Source organism: Haematobia irritans, chromosome 4, assembly GCF_050003625.1.
Source record: "Haematobia irritans isolate KBUSLIRL chromosome 4, ASM5000362v1, whole genome shotgun sequence".
NCBI classification, from domain to species: Eukaryota; Metazoa; Arthropoda; class Insecta; order Diptera; family Muscidae; genus Haematobia; species Haematobia irritans.
In genome coordinates this window covers 213214899-213235631 of record NC_134400.1, presented here as the reverse complement: position 1 = coordinate 213235631, position 20733 = coordinate 213214899, and the positions used below count along the sequence as shown (strand labels likewise).

At 32.3% G+C, this 20733-nt stretch overlaps 3 protein-coding genes across 4 annotated transcripts; 2 read left to right on the top strand and 1 right to left on the bottom strand.

The window, feature by feature from the left end:
- The first annotated feature begins 1111 nt into the window (after positions 1 to 1111).
- mu2 (mutator 2) lies at positions 1112 to 11531 on the top strand. The gene is made up of 9 exons (XM_075308116.1): positions 1112 to 1279; positions 1336 to 1455; positions 1517 to 1711; positions 2229 to 3423; positions 4005 to 5258; positions 6782 to 6918; positions 10426 to 10540; positions 10603 to 10929; positions 10996 to 11531. The coding sequence occupies exons 1-9, from the start codon at positions 1253 to 1255 to the stop codon at positions 11211 to 11213; spliced, it is 3588 nt and encodes a 1195-aa protein (XP_075164231.1). The 5' UTR covers positions 1112 to 1252; the 3' UTR covers positions 11214 to 11531.
- Positions 11532 to 11987: 456 nt separating this feature from the next.
- LOC142235980 (uncharacterized) lies at positions 11988 to 12827 on the top strand. Its single transcript, XM_075307230.1, has one exon. The coding sequence runs from the start codon at positions 11988 to 11990 to the stop codon at positions 12825 to 12827; it is 840 nt and encodes a 279-aa protein (XP_075163345.1).
- Positions 12828 to 14465: 1638 nt separating this feature from the next.
- mge (translocase of outer mitochondrial membrane 22 homolog mge) lies at positions 14466 to 20493 on the bottom strand. 2 transcript variants are annotated; one of them, XM_075308118.1, is made up of 4 exons: positions 20333 to 20493; positions 20038 to 20171; positions 19879 to 19917; positions 14466 to 15510 (listed from the first exon to the last, which is right to left on the bottom strand). In XM_075308118.1, the coding sequence occupies exons 2-4, from the start codon at positions 20092 to 20094 to the stop codon at positions 15202 to 15204; spliced, it is 405 nt and encodes a 134-aa protein (XP_075164233.1). In that variant the 5' UTR covers positions 20095 to 20171; positions 20333 to 20493; the 3' UTR covers positions 14466 to 15201. The 2 variants fall into 2 exon arrangements, with proteins under 2 accessions (XP_075164233.1, XP_075164232.1); XM_075308117.1 differs by having other exon boundaries at positions 20038 to 20477.
- Between the last annotated feature and the right edge of the window lie 240 nt (positions 20494 to 20733).

Here is a 20733-nt window from a genome sequence, read left to right as displayed (position 1 = left end):
ATAAATTTGTTGTTGCTAATGTTTGGCGAACATCCCCTTACACGTGAAGACTTGTGCCCAAAGACAATTAATAAAGAAGACGTGAGATAAGCTTGTTCTTCCTCTTTTTCTTGAAGAAACAGAGATTAATATCATACATGTTCCATGAGACATTGCAACTTTTTTCGGTTTCTCTTTTCATTTTGCATTCGTAAGAAAACTTAATTCGCTTGTTTTAGCAATTTTTTTAACTCTTAAACGAACAAAAACACTTCGTGAACCATTTTATTAATAATTTAGTGCAACCGACACAGAAATTTGCTTGAAATTTTGGAGAAAATAGCTAAATAAAAATTGTCTGCATCAAACCAGTAAGTTCGGAGCGCTTTTCCAAGAAGTATGAGATTAATCTCCGTTTTCTATTACTAACACTATCAAAGGCCAATTCACGTCTTCTTTATTAATGGTCTTTGCTTGATTTTATGCCAACACGTCCCCGCAACATGCGAACATGGCTTTATACTAGCGGATTTGTCGCCGCAACGTGTTGTGTCGCAGGGTTTATCCGACCGTATAAGGTGCCCTAATGCGCTTTACAGACTATCAGTTATTCCGGACGGAATGTCGGTGTTTGTAAAGAATCGTATAGTGTGTCGGATCGATACGACTTGTCGGCGATGATTAAATAATCGGCAAATGTGTTATCGATCCCATTAACATGCAGCAGTATCGATTATGCCTTCGGACTTAACTTATAATGTGCACAATATATGGGATATGTTCGACACGAGCACTGTCGTCCGGAATAACTGATAGTCTGTAAAGCGCATAATGCGCTTTACAGACTATCAGTTATTCCGGACGGAATGTCGGTGTTTGTAAAGAATCTTACAGTGTGTCGGATCGATACGACATGTCAGCGATGACTAAATAATCGGTAAATGTGTTATCGATCCCATAAACATGCAGCAGTATCGATTATGCCTTCGGACTTAACTTATATGTGCACAATATATGGGATATGTTCGACACGAGCACTGTCGTCCGGAATAACTGATAGTCTATAAAGCGCATAAGGTCCGCTTTAGATTTTTGTACAATATTCGTTATCGATAACAAAATCGCTTTCGACGCCACCAAATTAAATTCTCAAACATAAAACAACAAGCCTACTGTAATCAATAAACAGAAAAAAGTTATGTGAAAAATACCGCCACGACAAAAAAGATATAAAAAACATTACTAGACCACGAAACAAATCAATCAAATTTTAATGGAAAATATAAATGTGTCTGCAAATGTAAGCAAATATACGGAATTATAAATAATAAATTGATTTATTTTTTTTTCTATTAGGGCTCCCAAATGTTTGTGGAAATAAGTGGTCATCGGCGCGGTCTGGAAGCGGGCCTGATTTATTTGTTTGGCAGACATTTACCCAAAGGCAACTATAACATTTTTAACATCGAAAATGAGGTACGCTTCTATCTCCAACTCATGGCTTGATATGTGATATCAATTGTTTATGCTTTTATAGGATGTGGATGAGAAGCATTGCGCTGTGGAGGTGACTGGTAGCGGAGATGTATATGTGTTCGATTTGTTTAGTTCTCATGGCACATTCCTCAATGGTGAGCGTTTGAAGGCTATGCGCAAGATGTGTGTGAAGAGCGGTGATGAAATGAAGCTAGGCCTAACATGTATTCGATTTTATCATGAACAACTAGAATTGGTAAGTAAATGCGTAATTTTACATAGGGGTGGGGGTGACTGGGTTGTTTAGTTTGTATCGTTTTCTTTGGGAACTCTTAATATTATCTGATACTACGTTCGCAATATGCTCACTGTCACTTTTTATACTCTTCATCACAGGATGGGGATATACTAAGTATATAATTCAGTCAATCAAATTTAAAGACTGAAGATTCCTAGCGTCGACAATCCCACTCCCTTAAGGTAGAATTACATACCATGCGTCAATCCGTGCGTTGATGAAAGGGTTGATTTTTTATTTGCGGCAGACTATTCGAGCTTTTGATTTCAAAGAGAAATTTCAACTCTTCAATCATCGGACGCATTGTACTCATTGAACGCATGGTATGTATTTCTACCTTTATTTAAAACATGCCATCGCCGAATATTATTTTCATATTGTTTATTTTACGAATTTCATAAATTTTTTATTTCTGTATAGTAACTAAATCCAACGTTTTTTTTAATATTATTTCTAATCAATTTTATCTTTACAGTCCCATGACAGCAGTGGCTTTGGAGATCACAATAAAAATACATCCGACATTTTTATTTCAAGTCCGGAGACAACCTCACAAAGGGAAACACGAGTAAAGCGTAGAAACAGCAACACGGCCAATAATAAAAATGGGAATTTCCTTATACCTACATTGCCTCCCCCATCTAGACCATCGTTGACATCGAGAGCCAGTTCAAGTTTTACTGTACCGGAAACCGAAGACCTATCCACTAGTCGTAGAAGTTTGCTAAATAATTCACATAATAAAAAAGGCCCTAGTGATAGTTTTATCATACCTGAAACACAATATTGTGGGGGAAGAGCTTCACTGGCTTCGAATCTATCAATAGCTGAAAGTATACCAGATGAAAATAAAACTAAGTCCGGTATCAATTTTAATATATCAACTGAGGATGGGGATGACGACTTTTGTATACCAGAAACACAGGACGTTATAATGAATGATGGAAAACGGCCACAGCCAAATATTGTTAAAGGTTTGAAGCCGCTGGAAGAAAAATCGGTAGACTTAAATGACTCTGACGATGGTGATGATGATGCAGCTAGTGGAAGCCAAATTCGAATATGTACCCAAGATTATAATGATGGTTTTGGGGAGGAAGAGCAGAGCATTTCAATGCAATCGCAAGTTATTCCTTTAATCAGACACAGTACAGTACTATTGAATGGAAGCTGTGTAAACCTACCCTCATCACAGAAAGAAGGCAGCTTAAATACAACTGCACCGCCTTTACTTGACGATAATGACAAAGAAGTGGCCAAAATAAATTGGTTTGCAAATAAAACAACAAATTCAAATAATCAGGAAAATGATTTGAATTGTACCACTCCCGATTTATTTGATTGTCAGGCCTTCGATAATCCACAAGTTGCAGCTCCAACAGATCTACTTGAAAATAATGCTATGGCAGACAATTTAGATATCTTGGAAAATGATGCACCTATTGCTTTGGAAGATGAAGAAGATTATGTGGCAACACAATTATTCCCTGCTTCGAATTCTAATGCCAAGAAACCAAACAATAAAGGAAAACTACCTAAAGAAAAGAATATTTTCGAGGGCAAAGACGATGAGAACTTCCTAACATTAAGTGATAAAGAAAATATGCAACCGGGAAGAATTGAGCCAATTGGTGAAATGCCACCGACTCAACTATTTGCCTCCAATGAAAGTGAGTAGAAATTTTTAAAAATAACTTTGTAATTCGCACTAATTCTTAGTATTAAACCCTAGTATTATATAAGCCACGAAGGAAACAATATAGAGAATTAATGTCTTGGAAACACGGTCCCAGTATTTTTTACTTTCGTAAAAATATAAAACAAAATCAGCAAAATTCAGATCGAGCCAATATTTACAATTTTTTTGAAAATTTCGTTTAATAAGTCAACGCTTAGTCAAAATAATTTTATGTTTATGTTTAACGCAATTTAGGGATGCGAACCCCCTTTTCAACAGGGAGAACTGAGCCGGGAGTAAATAAAATTGAACAGGAAAAAAGATTACAACAGAAATGTTAAAAAAGTTATATGTGTCTCTTTGTCAAAATAAATTGCCAAAGTCGTCTTCAATTTTATACTTTGTTCACTAAAATATTTTATGACCTAGTTTATATCGATAGAAAATATCTGTCAAAAAAAAATCGAATTTCTGTGAAAAGTCCTTGTGGTCTTATAGGTGGATCCATTAACTAATTTATATTATTAAGAATTTTGATCGAATTTGTATTTAATTTTCCTCCATATATTTCAGCTAGCTCACGGCATTCCTCCACTTCTACGTCTTCGCGTACAAGTAGTCAACACAAAAAGGAGGATCAGAGAAATGAATCTACTGTTGTATTAGATGTTCCGGCAACAACTAATAACATACACGAAGAAATCAATAATTTACCAATATCGGATGTTATGGCAGATGAAGAAGATGATATTTTAACACAGGCCTTTGTACCACCACCACCTAAGTCTGCAAAGGCAACAACCAAATCCTTAACGAATAATTATTTTAACTCCACATTGTTGGAAGACCGAACAGGAGATAAAAATCCAGCTTCATTTTTTGCCGCAATGGAAAGAACACCCAAGAAAGACAATTTCAGTTCTTTCAAAATGCCAGAGAGAACATTTAGTGCTGTTCGAAAGACCACCTCATCAGCCAGTACAACATCTACAGATTCCGATATGGATTTACTGATGTGTACACCACAATTAATCAAAGATCATATGCAATTCTCCAAAGCAGACGATTTGAAGAAACACATTTTGGCAGTGAAGAATAAAAAACTATTTGGCGAAGATACAGACGATGATGGAGATTTCGAGGAATCTGAATCTGTATCAAAGGACAATTGTTTGGTGCAGTTATTAAATATGCCAAAAGATTCTAAAGATTTTGATAGACTTTTACCACATTTGAAATATGACAATAATACGCGTTTAGATAGGAAACCAAAGTTAACCAATGATCAGAAAGCTGCTAAGGATGCTTGCAAAGAATACAAATTCAATATATCCTTTGGTAATGACCAAACAAATAATAATGTGGAAAAATCGAGCAAATCAAGCTCGACTCTCAGTCGTGATGAACGCCATGCGTTACGAGATAGAGAGTACGAAAAGAGAAAAATTGTTAATGAGGAAACACAAAAAAGTTTACGAAAACAGAAAAGTGAACAATCAAAATCTTCGATCAAGGAGGAGCCGAAGGAGAAGGAAAAGGAGGAGAAGCCTACCAAACGGGGAAGACCACCTAAACGAAAGAAGACGGAAAAATCTCAAGATTTAGAAAAAGACTCGAAGGAGGAGAAAATAGTTCAACAGAAACTAAAAGAAAAAGAAGAGAAACCAGCTCAAAAGAAACAAAAAGAAAAAGAAGAGAAAATAGTTCTACAGAAAGAAAAAGAAGAGACGTCTGTGAAATCGACTCGAAGTAGTACACGTTTAAAATCTATAAACAAAGATGCCGATGTAGCTGAAACAGATACAGATTCAATATCAACACAGCAATGTAAGTTCCAATGATGTAGAAATCTTTTCCTTTACTCCTTTGTTGTCGTCACAACTTTGAAAATGGGATTTTGTTGCTGTTGCAACTGCACGTTGATTTTAGTCCGTATTGTGGGTTGCCACAGTTGGTGGAATTTTACCAAAAATGGTAGATTGGTAGAATTCTTGAAATTTCCTCTTCACAAATTTTCAATAAAAATTAAATTTGGACAAAATAATGTTCAATAAAAATAAAATTTTCTATAGAAATAAAATTTTGACAAAATTTTCTATAGAAATAAAATTTTGACAAAATTTTCTATAGAAATAAAATTTTGACAAAATTTTCTATAGAAATAAAATTTTGACAAAATTCTCTATAGAAATAAAATTTTGACAAAATTTTCTATAAAATAAAATTTTGACAAAATTTTCTTTAGAAATAAAATGTTGACAAAATTTTCTATAGGAATAAAATTTCGCAAAATTTTCAATAGAAATAAAATTTTTTATTGAAATAAAAGTTTACAAAATAAAAATTTTGTAGAGAAATAAAATTTTGACAAAATTTTCTATAGAAATAAAATTTTGACAAAATTTTCTATAGAAATAAAATTTTGACAAAATTTTCTATAGAAATAAAATTTTGACAAAATTCTCTATAGAAATAAAATTTTGACAAAATGTTCTATAAAATAAAATTTTGACAAAATTTTCTTTAGAAATAAAATGTTGACAAAATTTTCTATAGGAATAAAATCTCGCAAAATTTTCAATAGAAATAAAATTTTTTATTGAAATAAAAGTTTACAAAATAAGATTTTTTGTTTGGTAGTTCTTTGATAAAATTTTCTCCAAATGTTGGTAGATTTTTTTTTTGCTCGAGTGGCAACCGTGACTAACTTGGGAAACGTTTTTCGGTTGACGAGTTATTGCTATCATAATTGTTTGATTAAAACAAAACACATCTGAAATTGCTGCTAAAAAGTCTGAAAGTAGACTGTTGTATGAAATGTTGAAATTTATCGTTTAAGGACATTGCCATGCCCTCTAATTTAATTACTTTCTCCAAACATAGGACGAGTGTTAACAAAATCATCTTCCTTTTTTCTGGCTAGGGTACAAAGGTCGAAAATCAATTTTTGATTAGAGGAATATGCTGAAAATATTACTATGGTAAATCTGAGGGTACGCACTTGTACTTGTAGTCGAAATATCAAACGATACTGATTTACCTCTTTCAACAGACAAAATTGCTTTTTTATGGCTGTTGTTGAGTTTTTCTTTTGAGTCGACCACAAAGATTCCTTTACAAAAAATTTGGGATGCTCTCAAAGTTTGCTTGAAATGTTATCAAGCATTTCTGATTTGTTGTGAATTCTATATTATTTCCTATAAACATTTATGATAAATGAATTTTCATAAAACCAAATATTTATGGCAACCAAAATATTGACGAAAATCAACCATAAGCAACATTGACGACAATAACCGTGAATTTGTACACCAATTTGATTAATTTCTTGTATTTTTTTTTTGCATTAGATACAAGTACTACAGGAACACGTGCCCGTTCTGTGCAAAAAGAAGCCCCTGTCAAAAAACCGGAACGTAAACGTAAATCAGAATTGCCTGATCAACCACAACACCACACTATCGAACGGAAAAGAGCTAAGCGTACAGTAAGTAAACATTTTACGTAAATGCATATATATCACACCTTATACATCCACCATTTATATGTATAACATTTTTCGATTTACTTCATAGAATAATCGTTAATCGTGCATTTTGTGTGTGTGCCATGTCATTTTTACCAAAATTAAATGTTCCTTTTACTTAATGTTTATCTTTTTTATACATATTGAAGTAATTTGGTTTATTTTTATTGCCTTTGTTTTTTGTTTTGTTTTCTAAATAATTTTTGTTTTGGTACTCTGTATTAATATCTTACTGAATTTCATTTGTTTTAATAAAAAGACAGAATACTAATTAATATTGAAACAACTGCATATTGCAATTCTTGAATAACTTGATTTTATTACCCAGCAAAAAAATTGGAAGTTGTTCCAAAGGCACATTTTTAAAAACACTTCCAAAAATGTCCTCCCAAAGATGTTCTTTATTTTAACTTCGTAGGATGTTCTTTTAATTCAATTTTTTACAACTCGCTTTTTTCTTATTTTCAATGAGTATTTTTAACTTTTTATACCCTTCATCACTACTGTGGTACAGGGTATAAGTTTGTGCATTTGTATGTAACGCCAAGAAGGACAAGTCAGTACCGATCGTCCTAGAATTGAAGTCTGAGTCGATTTAGTTATGTCCGTCTGTCTGTCTGTCCGTCCGACTGTTTATGTATTTTTGTGTGCAAAGTACATGTCGCAGTGTAAGTCTGATCGTCCTCAAATTTGGCATAGGGTCTTTTTTCGGGACAAAGACAATCGCTATTGTTTTTGGAAAAAATCGGTTCAGATTTAGATATAGCTGCCATATATATTTATCACCGATCTGGTCATAATTGGCGTGTTTGTTCCGTACATCCGAATATTTTATGAGGCTCGAAAAACTTGCAAAATATCAGCCAAATCGGTTCAGATTTAGATATAGCTCCCATATATATCTTTTGCCCGATATGCACTTATATGGTCCCAGAAGTCAGAGTTTTACCCTAATTTGCTTGAAAATTTTCACTAGCAATACAATTAGTAGTGTAGGTTAGGTTTGGTGGCAGCCCGATGTATCAGGCTCACTTAGACTATTCAGTCCATTGTTATACCACATTGGTGAACTTCTCCCATATATGTCTTTCGCCCGATTTTGACTCATATGACCGTAGATGTTAAATTTTACCACCGATTCATGTAAAATTTTGCACAGAGATTCGAATTAATATTCTACCATTCCTTGCTCAATTTGGTTGAAATCGGTTCAGATTATGATATAGGTCCCATATATATCTTCCGCCCTATTTTGAATCATATGACCGTAGAGGCCAAATTTTAACACCGATTCATGGAAAATTTTGCACGGAGAGTCGAATTAATATTCTACCATTCCTTGCTCAATTTGGTTGAAATCGGTTCAGATTATGATATAGGTCCCATATATATCTTTCGCCCGATTTAGACTCATATGATCATAGAGGCCAATATTTTACATCGATTTATATGAGGCTATGCGCAGAGAGTAGAATTAATATAATAGCTATCCATGCCAAATTTGGTTAAAATCGGTTCAGATTTAAATATAGCTCCAATATATATATTTCGCCTGATATAGATTCAATTGGCCCTAGTGGCCAGAATTTTGCCTTTATATCCTTCAAGTTTTGCACAAAGAGTACAATGAATGGATTTAGATATAGCTTCCATATATCTATCGCCCGATTTAGATTCATATAGCAACCGGAGACCAAATTTTCATTTCGATGCAAATTCAGTACAACGACTATTGAAATGGTGGACATCCGTCTTATGACAAGTCCCCCAGCAAAAACTCTCATTACCCGGTAAGCTTGTAGATAAGCCTATTTAAAAATTAATAACCACTTATTTATTGACATCGCTCCGGATTACATTTACACACGCATGTCCTAGGAGGAAAGTACTTCTCCCCAGGCATACCTTCGTCCATGAAATAAGTAGTGCTTTTAAAGCATATAATCACCTAATATGTAATCACTTATTCGTAAATATACCAAAGATTGCAAATCTAGAAAATATTGACTTCTCTAACCGATTACAATGGATCAAAATATGGCGAGTAATGCTGTAATATGAACACTACTTGAATAGAAACGTATATTGCAGAAATAAACAAAAATGTAACAAGTCATCTAAATAAGATTACACGCAAATTAATTTCACACTTAAAATAGAAATAAAAGTGGGTTGTTTAAGGGAGTTTGATTCGTATTATACTTTATAATAAACCTAATAGACCACATTAGGTTCGAAATCTACTAAAAGTGGATTTAATTTTATAAGGCAAATGGCAGTTGAAATCTAGTTAAAGTCGATTTTGAAAGTGTAATGGGAATGAGGTATAATAAAGCATTTATTTAAAACATATTATGGTAATGTCATTAATTTAAAACACAATTATTATGAAATATTCATGAAGAATATTCCTTAACTTTTTGAGTTTTTTTAAGTAAGTGCTCAATTATTTGAATAATTATACCTAATTTTATTAAGTCATTAGCAGCCAAATGCATTACATGTTGAGAATAGCAATTCTAAAATTACCAAGAAGTATTTATTATTGTCATTACAAGTTAGTCATTATAAATCATTGCAACGTAATGCAATGTGTAATGTCACCTTTACTACTGGTAATGCAAATTGTAATGTGATGTGGTTACCTAGTTTTCGCTGGGCCATGTTAAATTCGTCGCTTCTGCGCCAATTTTTCACCACTTTCGGATCCAAAAAAAAAATCATTTCACTACTTTTTTTTTTGTGGTTCTTAATCATTTCGTTTTGTGTGAAGGTATATTTTCAATTTATTAATTTTCGGATGTAAATAACTGACGAGTACTAAATAAAAATAAAATATATGCAATTGCAATATATATGATACATTTATTTTTTACAAAAAAATCTACCTACACATTTTACGAATTCCTGCTTAATGAGTTTTTTAAAAAATTCGCAAATATATCTGAAACTATGGGTTTCTTATTTTTGTTTCATAGTTGCGTGGATGGCTAACACTAGTAAAATTAATGTGATAAAATCTTAGCCTCGTGGGACAAAAATAAAAAACTTGGCTATCGAAAAACAAATGGGGTATACCACATTTGCTGCACTTACCCTATTAGTCAGTCAGTAGTCCCTATTTGCCTCAACTTTATTGTGTAGATGAAATTCAGTGAAACCTCCAAAACGTGGACACTTTGGAAACCGGATACCTCTCAAAAGTGGACAATTGTCGTGAGACGATAGCTACATATATTAACACAATAAAATTAACCTCTCATAACTGGACACATCCTATATGTGGACGTCCACTTTTGAGAGGTTTTAGTGTACATGCATTGGAATTCATCATTACAAACCGTAAGAAAATTTCTTGAAAATTTTCTCATCTTCTGGACTGTGCAAATGAAACCATTAAACTTTAGAGAAAGCTTTGAATGCGTGATTAACCTTAGACCTATAATTATATCTCCCAATTATTTTCAGATATCACAGGATTCTTCTAATTCATCATATTCGTCATCAATACCTTCGAGGCCTTTAATATCCATAACTATGGTCGAACCAGAAAGATTTAATGAATTAAGTGCCAAATCTAAAGGTAGTTTTACAAAAAATAAAATTAATTGAATTTCTTCAATTATCATTGAATCGTTATTTCAGGTCAATGGGCTGTGGCCAAAGATCCCAAGGATAGCCATATTCTGGTAATGGATAAAGCATTCCGTACATTTAAGTTCCTACTAGCTGTGGCTCGAGGCATTCCCATAGTCACGTCACAGTGGCTTGACGAAATTAATAATACCAAAACGGGAAAGTGCATTCCGTCAGTAGATAAATTTTTATTTAAAGATCCAGTATTCGAGAAAAAACACAAATTTAGCATAGAAGAATCATTGAAACAAAGACAACAAGATAAAAAGGGCATATTACATGGATGCGAATTTATAATGACATCAAACATAAAACCAAGTCCAACAGAAATACAAGGTATTTTGAAAACTAAAAAATACTTTGAGAAGAAAACTAATTTTTGATTATATTATTTTATTGCAGCCATTATTGAACTATCGGGAGGAATTGTTCATTTAAAAAATCCACCACCTCCCAAAAAGAACCAAAAAATATATCTTGTGTCTTCTACAGATGATTGCAAAGAGTGGCACAAATTTAGACGTATAAATTCCAATATTTCAATCGTCGCCACAGAGGCTGTAATGTCAACGGTAATGCGTCAAAATACGACACCATTAATTAATCATGTTTTGGCGTAATTTACTCGCTCTCGTTTCTTGACGATTATTATTCAGTTTTTTTTTTGTTACAATTGAAAATGTTGAAATGTCTGGAACATACACTTTTATACATTATTTTGAACATATTTTGTTAAATTCTTTTTTTTATATACTCACTACTTCGTTGTCATGATAAAGATATAACGCTTAAAATATCGTTTATTTCGATTGTAAATGTAAATTTGTTTTATTGTCTTTCGTGTACAAATTTTCGATATCGATTAAAACCTACTGTCCAAATAAATGATACAACATTTCGAGGTTTTCGAAGTTTTGTAAATGTCGAAAACTCAAAAAGTCGTTTCTAAATTTTCCAAAAGGGCGAATATTCTATTTTTTTATTCTAATTACAATGCCTTTCACCGACAAAGAAAAATAACACAATCTCCACAAAATACGAAATTCTTAGGCGAATACATACATAGCACTATAAAATGTTGCAAAGTTTATTATAAACGTGGAATGGTCCTTGGTGACAAGAAGGAATTGCCAAAAATTAATGATTTCCTGCGCGCATCATTTTTACGATTATCTGAAGTAATATCAAGAAAAGGTCGCACTTCCATTCTACATTTGAAAAAAATCTTACATCAACAAAAGGTTTTAGAATATACAGCAGCGCCAGTGGTCAAACGATAAACTTATAGATGATCGCCTCATATTTATCAAACTCTTAAAACAAGAAAAACAATATAATGAACAGAATAGGCTTATCTCCCTTGTGCCAGATACTAGTGATCATTACAGCAACATATGTTAATGGAGCAGCAGTCAGATCTGGGAATACTTGAGGTATGTCTTATGTGCAGAAAAAATCTGTTGGTCGACGCATCAATATTGTCGGAGTATGCTCGATTAAATAAACTTATTTTGAACTCATCAAAAACTAAGTTCATTAGGTTTACCACAAATGTAAGAGAAACTGGAGAGATGACTGCTCCAATTAATGGAGAAACTATTCAAGAGTCTAAGACGGTCAAATATTTAGGAGTGAATTTGTGTAGCAATTTTCTTTGGGATGAGCACATAAAAAGTGTAAAGGCAAAAGTATCATCAGCCACTGGAATTTTGCATAAGTTTAGAAATATTTTAACTACTGATACAAAACTGATGATATATCACTCACTTATCCATTCTCACTTGACATATTTACCTATAATTTATGCACATCGTTCAACGAGAACTTTAAAGGAGCTACAGTCCGCCCAGAACAAAGCCTTAAAAGTTGTCTACAATTTGCCACTGCGTTATCCAACAACACTTTTATATAAAAATCATGCTAAAAATATATTGCCAATTCGTGGTTTATATAAGCAGCAGTTATTGTTATATATGTTCAAATCTGTACATAGATTAAACACAAGATCGTTACAATTTGATCAAAATTTTACCAGAACAGGGAGAGTAACTAGACAATCCAGTAATTTGAATGTAGCACGTTGTCGGATAGATTTAACCAAGCAAAGAATATCATTTGCCGGTCCTACTGAATACAATAACTTGCCAGGCAGATTAAAAAACATTTGTATTATATCTTCATTTAAAAATAAACTAAAGTCATATTTATTAGATAATTTGACAATGCTTTTGTAATCCAAATATTATGTAAATTATATAGAATTTCTTTTTATGGAATCGTTAAATATTAGTTAAAGTTGCCATGGTTTGGTCTCTTTAAAGCCTTAAGGCGCTGAGACCTCAAAATGTACATATTGTAAATTTAAAATATGAAATAAAATGAATCCAAAAAAAAAGTCCTTCATGAACAAGGGCATTCACTCTTAGGCAACGACTAGAAGAGTAAAGTCCAGCAAAAGCAGCTTGAAGAAGCCAGCTATGCCATCAATTTCGAGGATATCGGAAACACGTCTCTGCCGACAGGAACGAAACGTTAAGTTCTTAATTATTTGAGCGGCTGCCAGTCATATTTGGAATTGAGAGAGAGCAAGTCAAATCTTACTACGGTGAAACATCGAGTTAGGGAAATATCTCTAGCACTGTTCAACCTCTACCTATCTTTCAGCGGCTGATTTTCTCCTCTAATGCTGATGTCATTCCCGAGTGTTTCAAAGCTTCTTTAAGTGGTTTCACCGCAATGTGTCGACCATAAAAAGGAGGGTCCTTGTCATTGGGCTAAACATAGAATCGGACAGCACTCAGTCATAAGAGAGAAGTCCAATTCTTGGTATCACAATGGACTGAATAGTCCAAGCGGACCTGAAATATTGGGCTACGCTTGACCTATCGAAGGCATTCGATATGGTCAACCATGCCATACTATTCGAGGACATCGAGAATACGTCCCTGCCGGCAGGAACCAAGCGTTGGGTTCTGAATTATTTGTGCGAACGCCAGTCGTACATGGAATTCAGGGACAGGAAGTCAAAACCCCGTAGAGTTAAACAGGGAGTTCCCCAGGGTGGGGTATATCTCCGGCACTGTTTAATCTCTACCTGTCCTCGATTCCACCCCCTCCTGACGGCGTCGAGATTGTATCATATGCAGATGATTGCATGACATCCGGGCCCATTGTTGATGACATTTGCGATCGATTGAATGTCTACCTCGCTGATCTTACCAGTTATTTCACTGCAAGAAATTTGAGGATATCTCTTACCAAATCCTCACTATTCACTACATGGACGGCGGAAGTACGCAGGCAGTTGAATGTCAGAGTCGACGGCGAAATAATTCCGACCACAAATTACCCCAAGATTCTCGGGGTCACTGCCACTGCAACGTGTGAAAAGCTCCGCGGTAGGAACAAAGTCCTCAAGTCGCTTGCCGGCAGCACTTGGGGTACGGACAAAGGACTCATGAAATTAGGAGAATATACTGCTCCTTTCAAGCATCCCACCTGCTTGTACTTGCCTGCCGTGTAGTCACAATAGCGAGGCCCACTCATATCGTGACTGCAGATTCCACATCACCTGGCATTTCACACCCTCCCTTCATACAGCCAGCCTAGCTTTACAGAATTTCTAAAAAGGGGCTCGAAAAATTACATTAAAAAAAAAGAAAGTTGCAAAAAATGCATTTTTCTCTATACAATCGTGAAAACTATTTTTATACCTAAATTAAGTTAAAAATAATTTGATCTTCACATATCTGCAAATATATCCAACCATTATGTGATAAAATATTAGGCTATATTCCCCCAGTTTTTCTACCAAAATGTTGCTTTACTATGGCGACCGGCGGTTGTTCTATAAAAAAATTAAAAACAAACGATTAAAAATTTAATGTTACTTATTTTATTCTTATTAAGCGGTCGTTTGAAGACAATTGATATAAAAACATTTTAGTTATATTAACAAAAGTGAAAATTATTTTGTTGATGTGGCAACAACAAAATCGAATATTTTGGTAAAATTTTAAATTGGCTTTCGAACATTCGAAACATCGTATTAAAGTTTCTACAAACAATTATTTCGTGTATTTCGAAATTGTTTTCTTTACACCCCGTTTAAGCAGTGTTGTTTTCGTTTTATGTCTTAATTTTTGTTTCACTACTTTTTATGTTGACATTAGTATACAATTTAATGTCATATTCTTTAGTTACTACACATTTTTTTATTATTGAAATGCTGTTTTTTGTTTATGTGTTGTGTATTCTTGAAGTTTTATTACTAACAAATGCTGTCATACAAGCGAATTTTTTGTTAATATCACACACCAACATTAACATCATTAAAGTTTTATGCAAATTTCGCAAATGAAAATTCACATTTTTCAAAGTGGTTTTGAAAAAAGAAAATAACTAAATCTCTGTTCTACCAATGATTGTGATACTTGTTTTTAATTTGGAATTCTTATGTTTAAAAGGATTGGTATTTGTCTGATTTTGTGTGTTTGTTGTTGTTGTTATTATTATTATTAATTTCATGAATTGTTAACATTCTATATGTTTTTTGTTTGTTTGCTATTATTACATTTCAAAGATATCTTAATTAAGTATTTAAGGTTTTTATCGTAGTAATGGCATTTCTGGCGCTGCTCCAACGGCTGACATCGCTGATCCTGGTCCCAGGAGTACCTGTTTCTGTTGTGTTTTTTGCATTTCTTCCATTTGAGCACGTTCTGTCTCAAAAATAACTGGAGCGAACAGTATTACCGAACTGGTAAAGAAAATCCACGAGGCATTACACGAAAATTTGTAAAGGCCTTTTACACTGTTTGTTGTAAAATCTACAAGACCTCCTGTGAAATCCCTCAATGGTTGTGGGAACATTTCCGCCAGACCCATGATGCGCTCACCAAGTGTTTCATCAGGTTCCTATTGGGTTTCATAAAATAGAAATATAAAAACAAAAATTAGTGTCCACATCCAAAACAATTTATTGAAATAATTAATTAATTACTATTAATTTCTTGCAATATGGGGAATCTCTAAAAGAATTTCTGCTTATAATTCTATCACAGAAACTCCTATACGGACGACTTAACCAATTTGATTAAAACGTAATGAGTATATAGGACTTTTATTTAAACATATGGAAAATGAAATAATGGATTACCTGGAAACTAAAAATTGTATATATTATCCATTTTTAAAATTCAATTGACATTGATATCGAAGAAACCAAAACTAAATATATACTGGCAGAGCAAATTAAAAATGTGGGACGTTTTTCAAATGTTTCAGAATTTATTCCGAAAAAATTGTAACAGACTAATCAATCAAAGCAACTAATTTTTCTTCTAATCTTTCTGGCAAACTTACGGATACTGCGGCGAAAAACGACTCGACTTTTGATTCAATCTGGTAATCAACACAATTTCTTTCTTCCTCATAAGAAGAAATATGCAGACCTGTCGCTATCAATCCACTTTTCATCACCAATAACAATTCGATGCAAAACCCTTTCCGTCGATGCCTTTGGAGCAGTTGTCCGCAAATTCTGTTTTGTGGACACGAAACTTGACATATTGAGAGCCAAAAAAACTATGTTGCTTACATTCCGGGCGATTAACACATACTGAAAATGAAAGCTATGAATATGGTTTCAGCATTGTCTCACGTGTATATCCGGAACCACACCATTTGTTGTCAATCTTTCATTGCCGATTTGTTTAATTTTGTGATCGTGACTTCTAAACCCTCATAGCCAACCACTAAAAGACGATGTTTAGAGTTAAATTCACTGAAAATCATACCAAGTACCACAAAGTGGTCGAACGAACTAAAATCGTCTTGGAAAATAGATAGCGGCACTTTCTTGGTGCAGGAAATATTGTTTTAACAATCTTTCCTGACTATTATACACTCAAACCTTTCTTTAACAATTATATACTCAAACATTTAGTGCAAATCCTTCGATCCGATTAAATGGGATCAAAAAAAATATGGGATCAAGTTCATCTCTTTTTTGACATTCATTATACAAAGTTTTTCTCATGGGAAAATTCCCCCCTTTTCAAAATTGGTAGTGAAACACGAACTTGCCGGTAAAGAGAAATTTCTACGGGAAGATTTTATTTAGAATAGGCGAACAGAGAATAAAAGATCCAAGGGAGTTGTTAGTTCAGAATTGGGATGTATAAGGGCAAGTACGGGTGCAATTACCCAAAACTAAAATATATACTGATCAAGTACGATTGAAAAATTATGCAATGAAGACATTAGAGCTCAAACGAAGCGGACTCTTTGGCCGAAAACGATCGAAGTTTTATACTACGAAGACGGTCGAAGTTTTATACCAATTTTGCAGTGTTCAATAGTTTGCTACAAAGTAGCATGACCTTAAACTTTAGAGCAACCATGGTGCAATGATTAGCATACACTGTTGCCACTCGAGCCAAAAACTAATCGATCAAAATGTTTAGACAATTTCACCAAATTCTACAAAACAAAAAAATCTTATTTTGCAAAATATTATTTCTGCAATAAATTCTGTTTATTTCTACAGAAAATTCGGTCAAAATATTATTTCTATAAAAAAAAAAAAAAAACAATTCTTTACAAATTTTATTTCCATCGAAAATGTTGTCAAAATTTTATTTCTATAGAAAATTTCTTCAAAACGTTATTTCTATAGAAAATTTTGTCAAAATTTTATTTCTACAGAAAATTTTGTCAAAATTTTATTTCTATAGAAAATTTCTTCAAAATGTTATTTCTATAGAAAATTTTGTCCAAATTTTATTTCTATAGAAAATTTTGTCAAAATTTTATTTCTATAGAAAATTTTGTCAAAATTTTATTTCTATAGAAAATTTTGTCAAAATTTTATTTCTACAGAAAATTTTGTCAAAATTTTACAGAAAATTTTGTCAAAATTTTATTTCTATAGAAAATTTTGTCAAAATGTTATTTCTATAGAAAATTTTGTCAAAATTTTATTTCTACAGAAAGTTTTGTCAAAATGTTATTTCTATAGAAAATTTTGTCAAAATTTTATTTCTATAGAAAATTTTGTCAAAATTTTATTTCTACAGAAAATTTTGTCAAAATTTTATTTCTATAGAAAATTTTGTCAAAATTTTATTTCTATACAAAATGTCAAAATTTCATTTCTATACAAAATTTTGTCCAAATTTTATTTCTATAGAAAATTTTGTCCAAATTTTATTTCTATAGAAAATTTTGTCAAAATTTTATTTCTATAGAAGATTTTGTAAAAATTTTATTTCTATAGAAAATTTAGACAAAATTTTATTTTTGTAGATTTTATCAAAATTTTATTTCTGTAGAACATTTTGTCAAAATTTTATTTCTATAGAAAATTTTGTCAAAATGTTATTTCTAAAGAAAATTTTGTCAAAATTTTATTTCTATAAAAAATTTTGTCAAAATTTTATTTCTATAGAAAATATTGTCAAAATTTTATTTCTATAGAAAATTTTGTCAAAAATTTAGTTCTGTAGAAAATTTTTTCAAAATGTTGTTTCTATAGAAAATTTTGTCAAAATGTTATTTCTATAGAAAATTTTGTCAAAATGTTATTGCTAAAGAAAATTTTGTCAAAATGTTATTTCTATAGAAAATTTTGTCAAAATGTTATTTCTATAGAAAATTTTGTCAAAATTTTATTCTATAGAAATAAAATTTTGTCAAAATTTTATTTCTATAGAAAATTTTGTCCAAATTTTATTTCTATAGAAAATTTTGTCCAAATTTTATTTCTATAGAAAATTTTGTCAAAATTTTTATTTCTATAGAAAATTTTGTCAAAATTTTATTTCTATAAAAAATTTTGATATCGAAGAAACCAAAACTAAATATATACTGGCAGAGCAAATTTAGAATGTGGGACGTTTTTCAAATGTTTCAGAATTTATTCCGAAAAATTGTAACAGACTAATCAATCAAAGCAACTAATTTTTTTTCCAAACCCTCATAGCCATCTATAGAAAATTTTGTCCAAATTTTAATTCTATAGAAAATTTTGTCAAAATTTTATTTCTATAGAAAATTTTGTCAAAATTTTATTTCTATAGAAAATTTTGTCAAAGTTGTATTTCTATAAAAAATGTTGTCAATATTTTATTTCTATAGAAAATTTTGTCAAAATTTTATTCTATAGAAAATTTTGTCAAAATTTTATTTCTATAGAAAATTTTGTCAAAATTTTATTCTATAGAAAATTTTGTCAAAATTTTATTTCTATAGAAAATTTTATCAAAATTTCATTTCTATAGAAAATTTTGTCAAAATTTTATTTCTATAGAAAATTTTGTCAAAATTTTTATTTCTATAGAAAATCAACATCTTATTTCTATAGAAAATTTTGTTTGAATTTTATTTCTTTTTTGTAATTTTTTGTATTTCTGCGGCAACCTTGTTCGCATACCCACCTTGCATACATAGGGTTGCGGGTTTAATTCTAATTTCGACCGGACACCAAAATATGTTCAATGCTTCTCTAAGTGATTTCACCGCAATATGAAACACCATTCGGACTCGGCTATAAAAAGGAGGTCCTGTCATTGATGGAATGGAATGGAACATAGTACCGGGCAGCACTCAGCGATAAAAGGTTACCACAGTTGTAACACAATGCATTGAATAATCTGAATGAGAAAGCGGGCTGTCCCTATGCGTAGCATAAACTGATCAACTTTATATATAAAGTATTAATATTTACTACACTATGTGTTTATGAATTAAATACCGACATCTTACATATGTGCAGCTTGCACCTCGCTTTTTTGGCCGAATTAATTGTTACTTTTATCGTCCAGAAGTTTTTATGAACTTTTCTCCCATATCAATGATAAGGTATCGGCTACTTACAGCCGATTTAAAAAATGAGGAAAAGGACTATGCACCAGAAATATCGCTAACCCCATAGATGGACTCAACCACAACTAATTTTTTTTTCCGTGTATTGGCTTGATCCCATTACTCTCTACTTAGTATTACCATTTCACAAAACATTAAGTGCGTCTTCCATTCATGTTTTAAATATGTGGGTAATATTGAATCAAAACAATGTTTCATTGTTGATATGAGGACATATAATTGTCAACAAATACAAGCATGCATTTGCAATTATAATTAACCCAAAATACCGAGAGGCCTATTACGCAAATTGAGGTTATGTTTTCTCCTCCACCAAAAAAAAAAAACAAGGAAACCATAGAAGAAATTCCCCAATATGTTATATGAAATCAATAATGGAAAATATCAGTAATTACTTACATCATCATAATTATCCTCTACAGCAGGTTTATCACTTGTCTGTAATAAAACAAAGGGGGAAAAATTAACACACACAACATATCGTAAAAAAAACGAATTCAATGGTGGGAGGGGGTGGGATGTGTTGGGTGTAGAAGAAAAAAAAGAGTTTGATCTTACAGTGGCCACAGTCTTTCTTTCGGGAGTTTCATCCTTACTACCACCTAACGACGACATGCCGCTATCTTTTTCGATAAACTCGATGTCGGGATCGGAGTCCACCAAATCTTCAATCTTTACGTTATCCACTTTGGCTGTTTAAATGTGTCCAAAAGACACCCGGAAAATCAATAAGAAAAACACACGATGTTAACGTCCGATTATTCGGTAAGGCAAATTATTCCAATTAGTTGATTATGGAATAAATGCACTTTGTTCGTTCTATGCAAGGAATTGATAAGACGCACGCACTCACGGTTATTGCTTTTTCTTTTTTAACAAAATATCCAATTATTTATTAATTTCTCCACAATGTATTGGTTATTTTTGCGCAACCATCGTACACTACACAAAATTTTCTTGGTAATATTAGAAAGCTTCGAAATGCGCAAATATTGAAAATCACATGCGATTGAGAGCGACTGTCAAAATACAGCTGCTCTCTTTCAGCAAAGAAACAGCATTGTTAACAATACAATTGCTGAATGACCTAAAAAACGCAAGGGTGGTGTGTAGGCGCCGTTTATAGAAGGTTTATGGCGTCGCTAATTTTGTTTATGGTTTGTGAACCCGGGGAGTGATGTATTTCAAATATTTTTGAGATTTTTTTCAAAATATTAGCGACATCTAATGGCAATTTTATTGGTTACTAAAAAA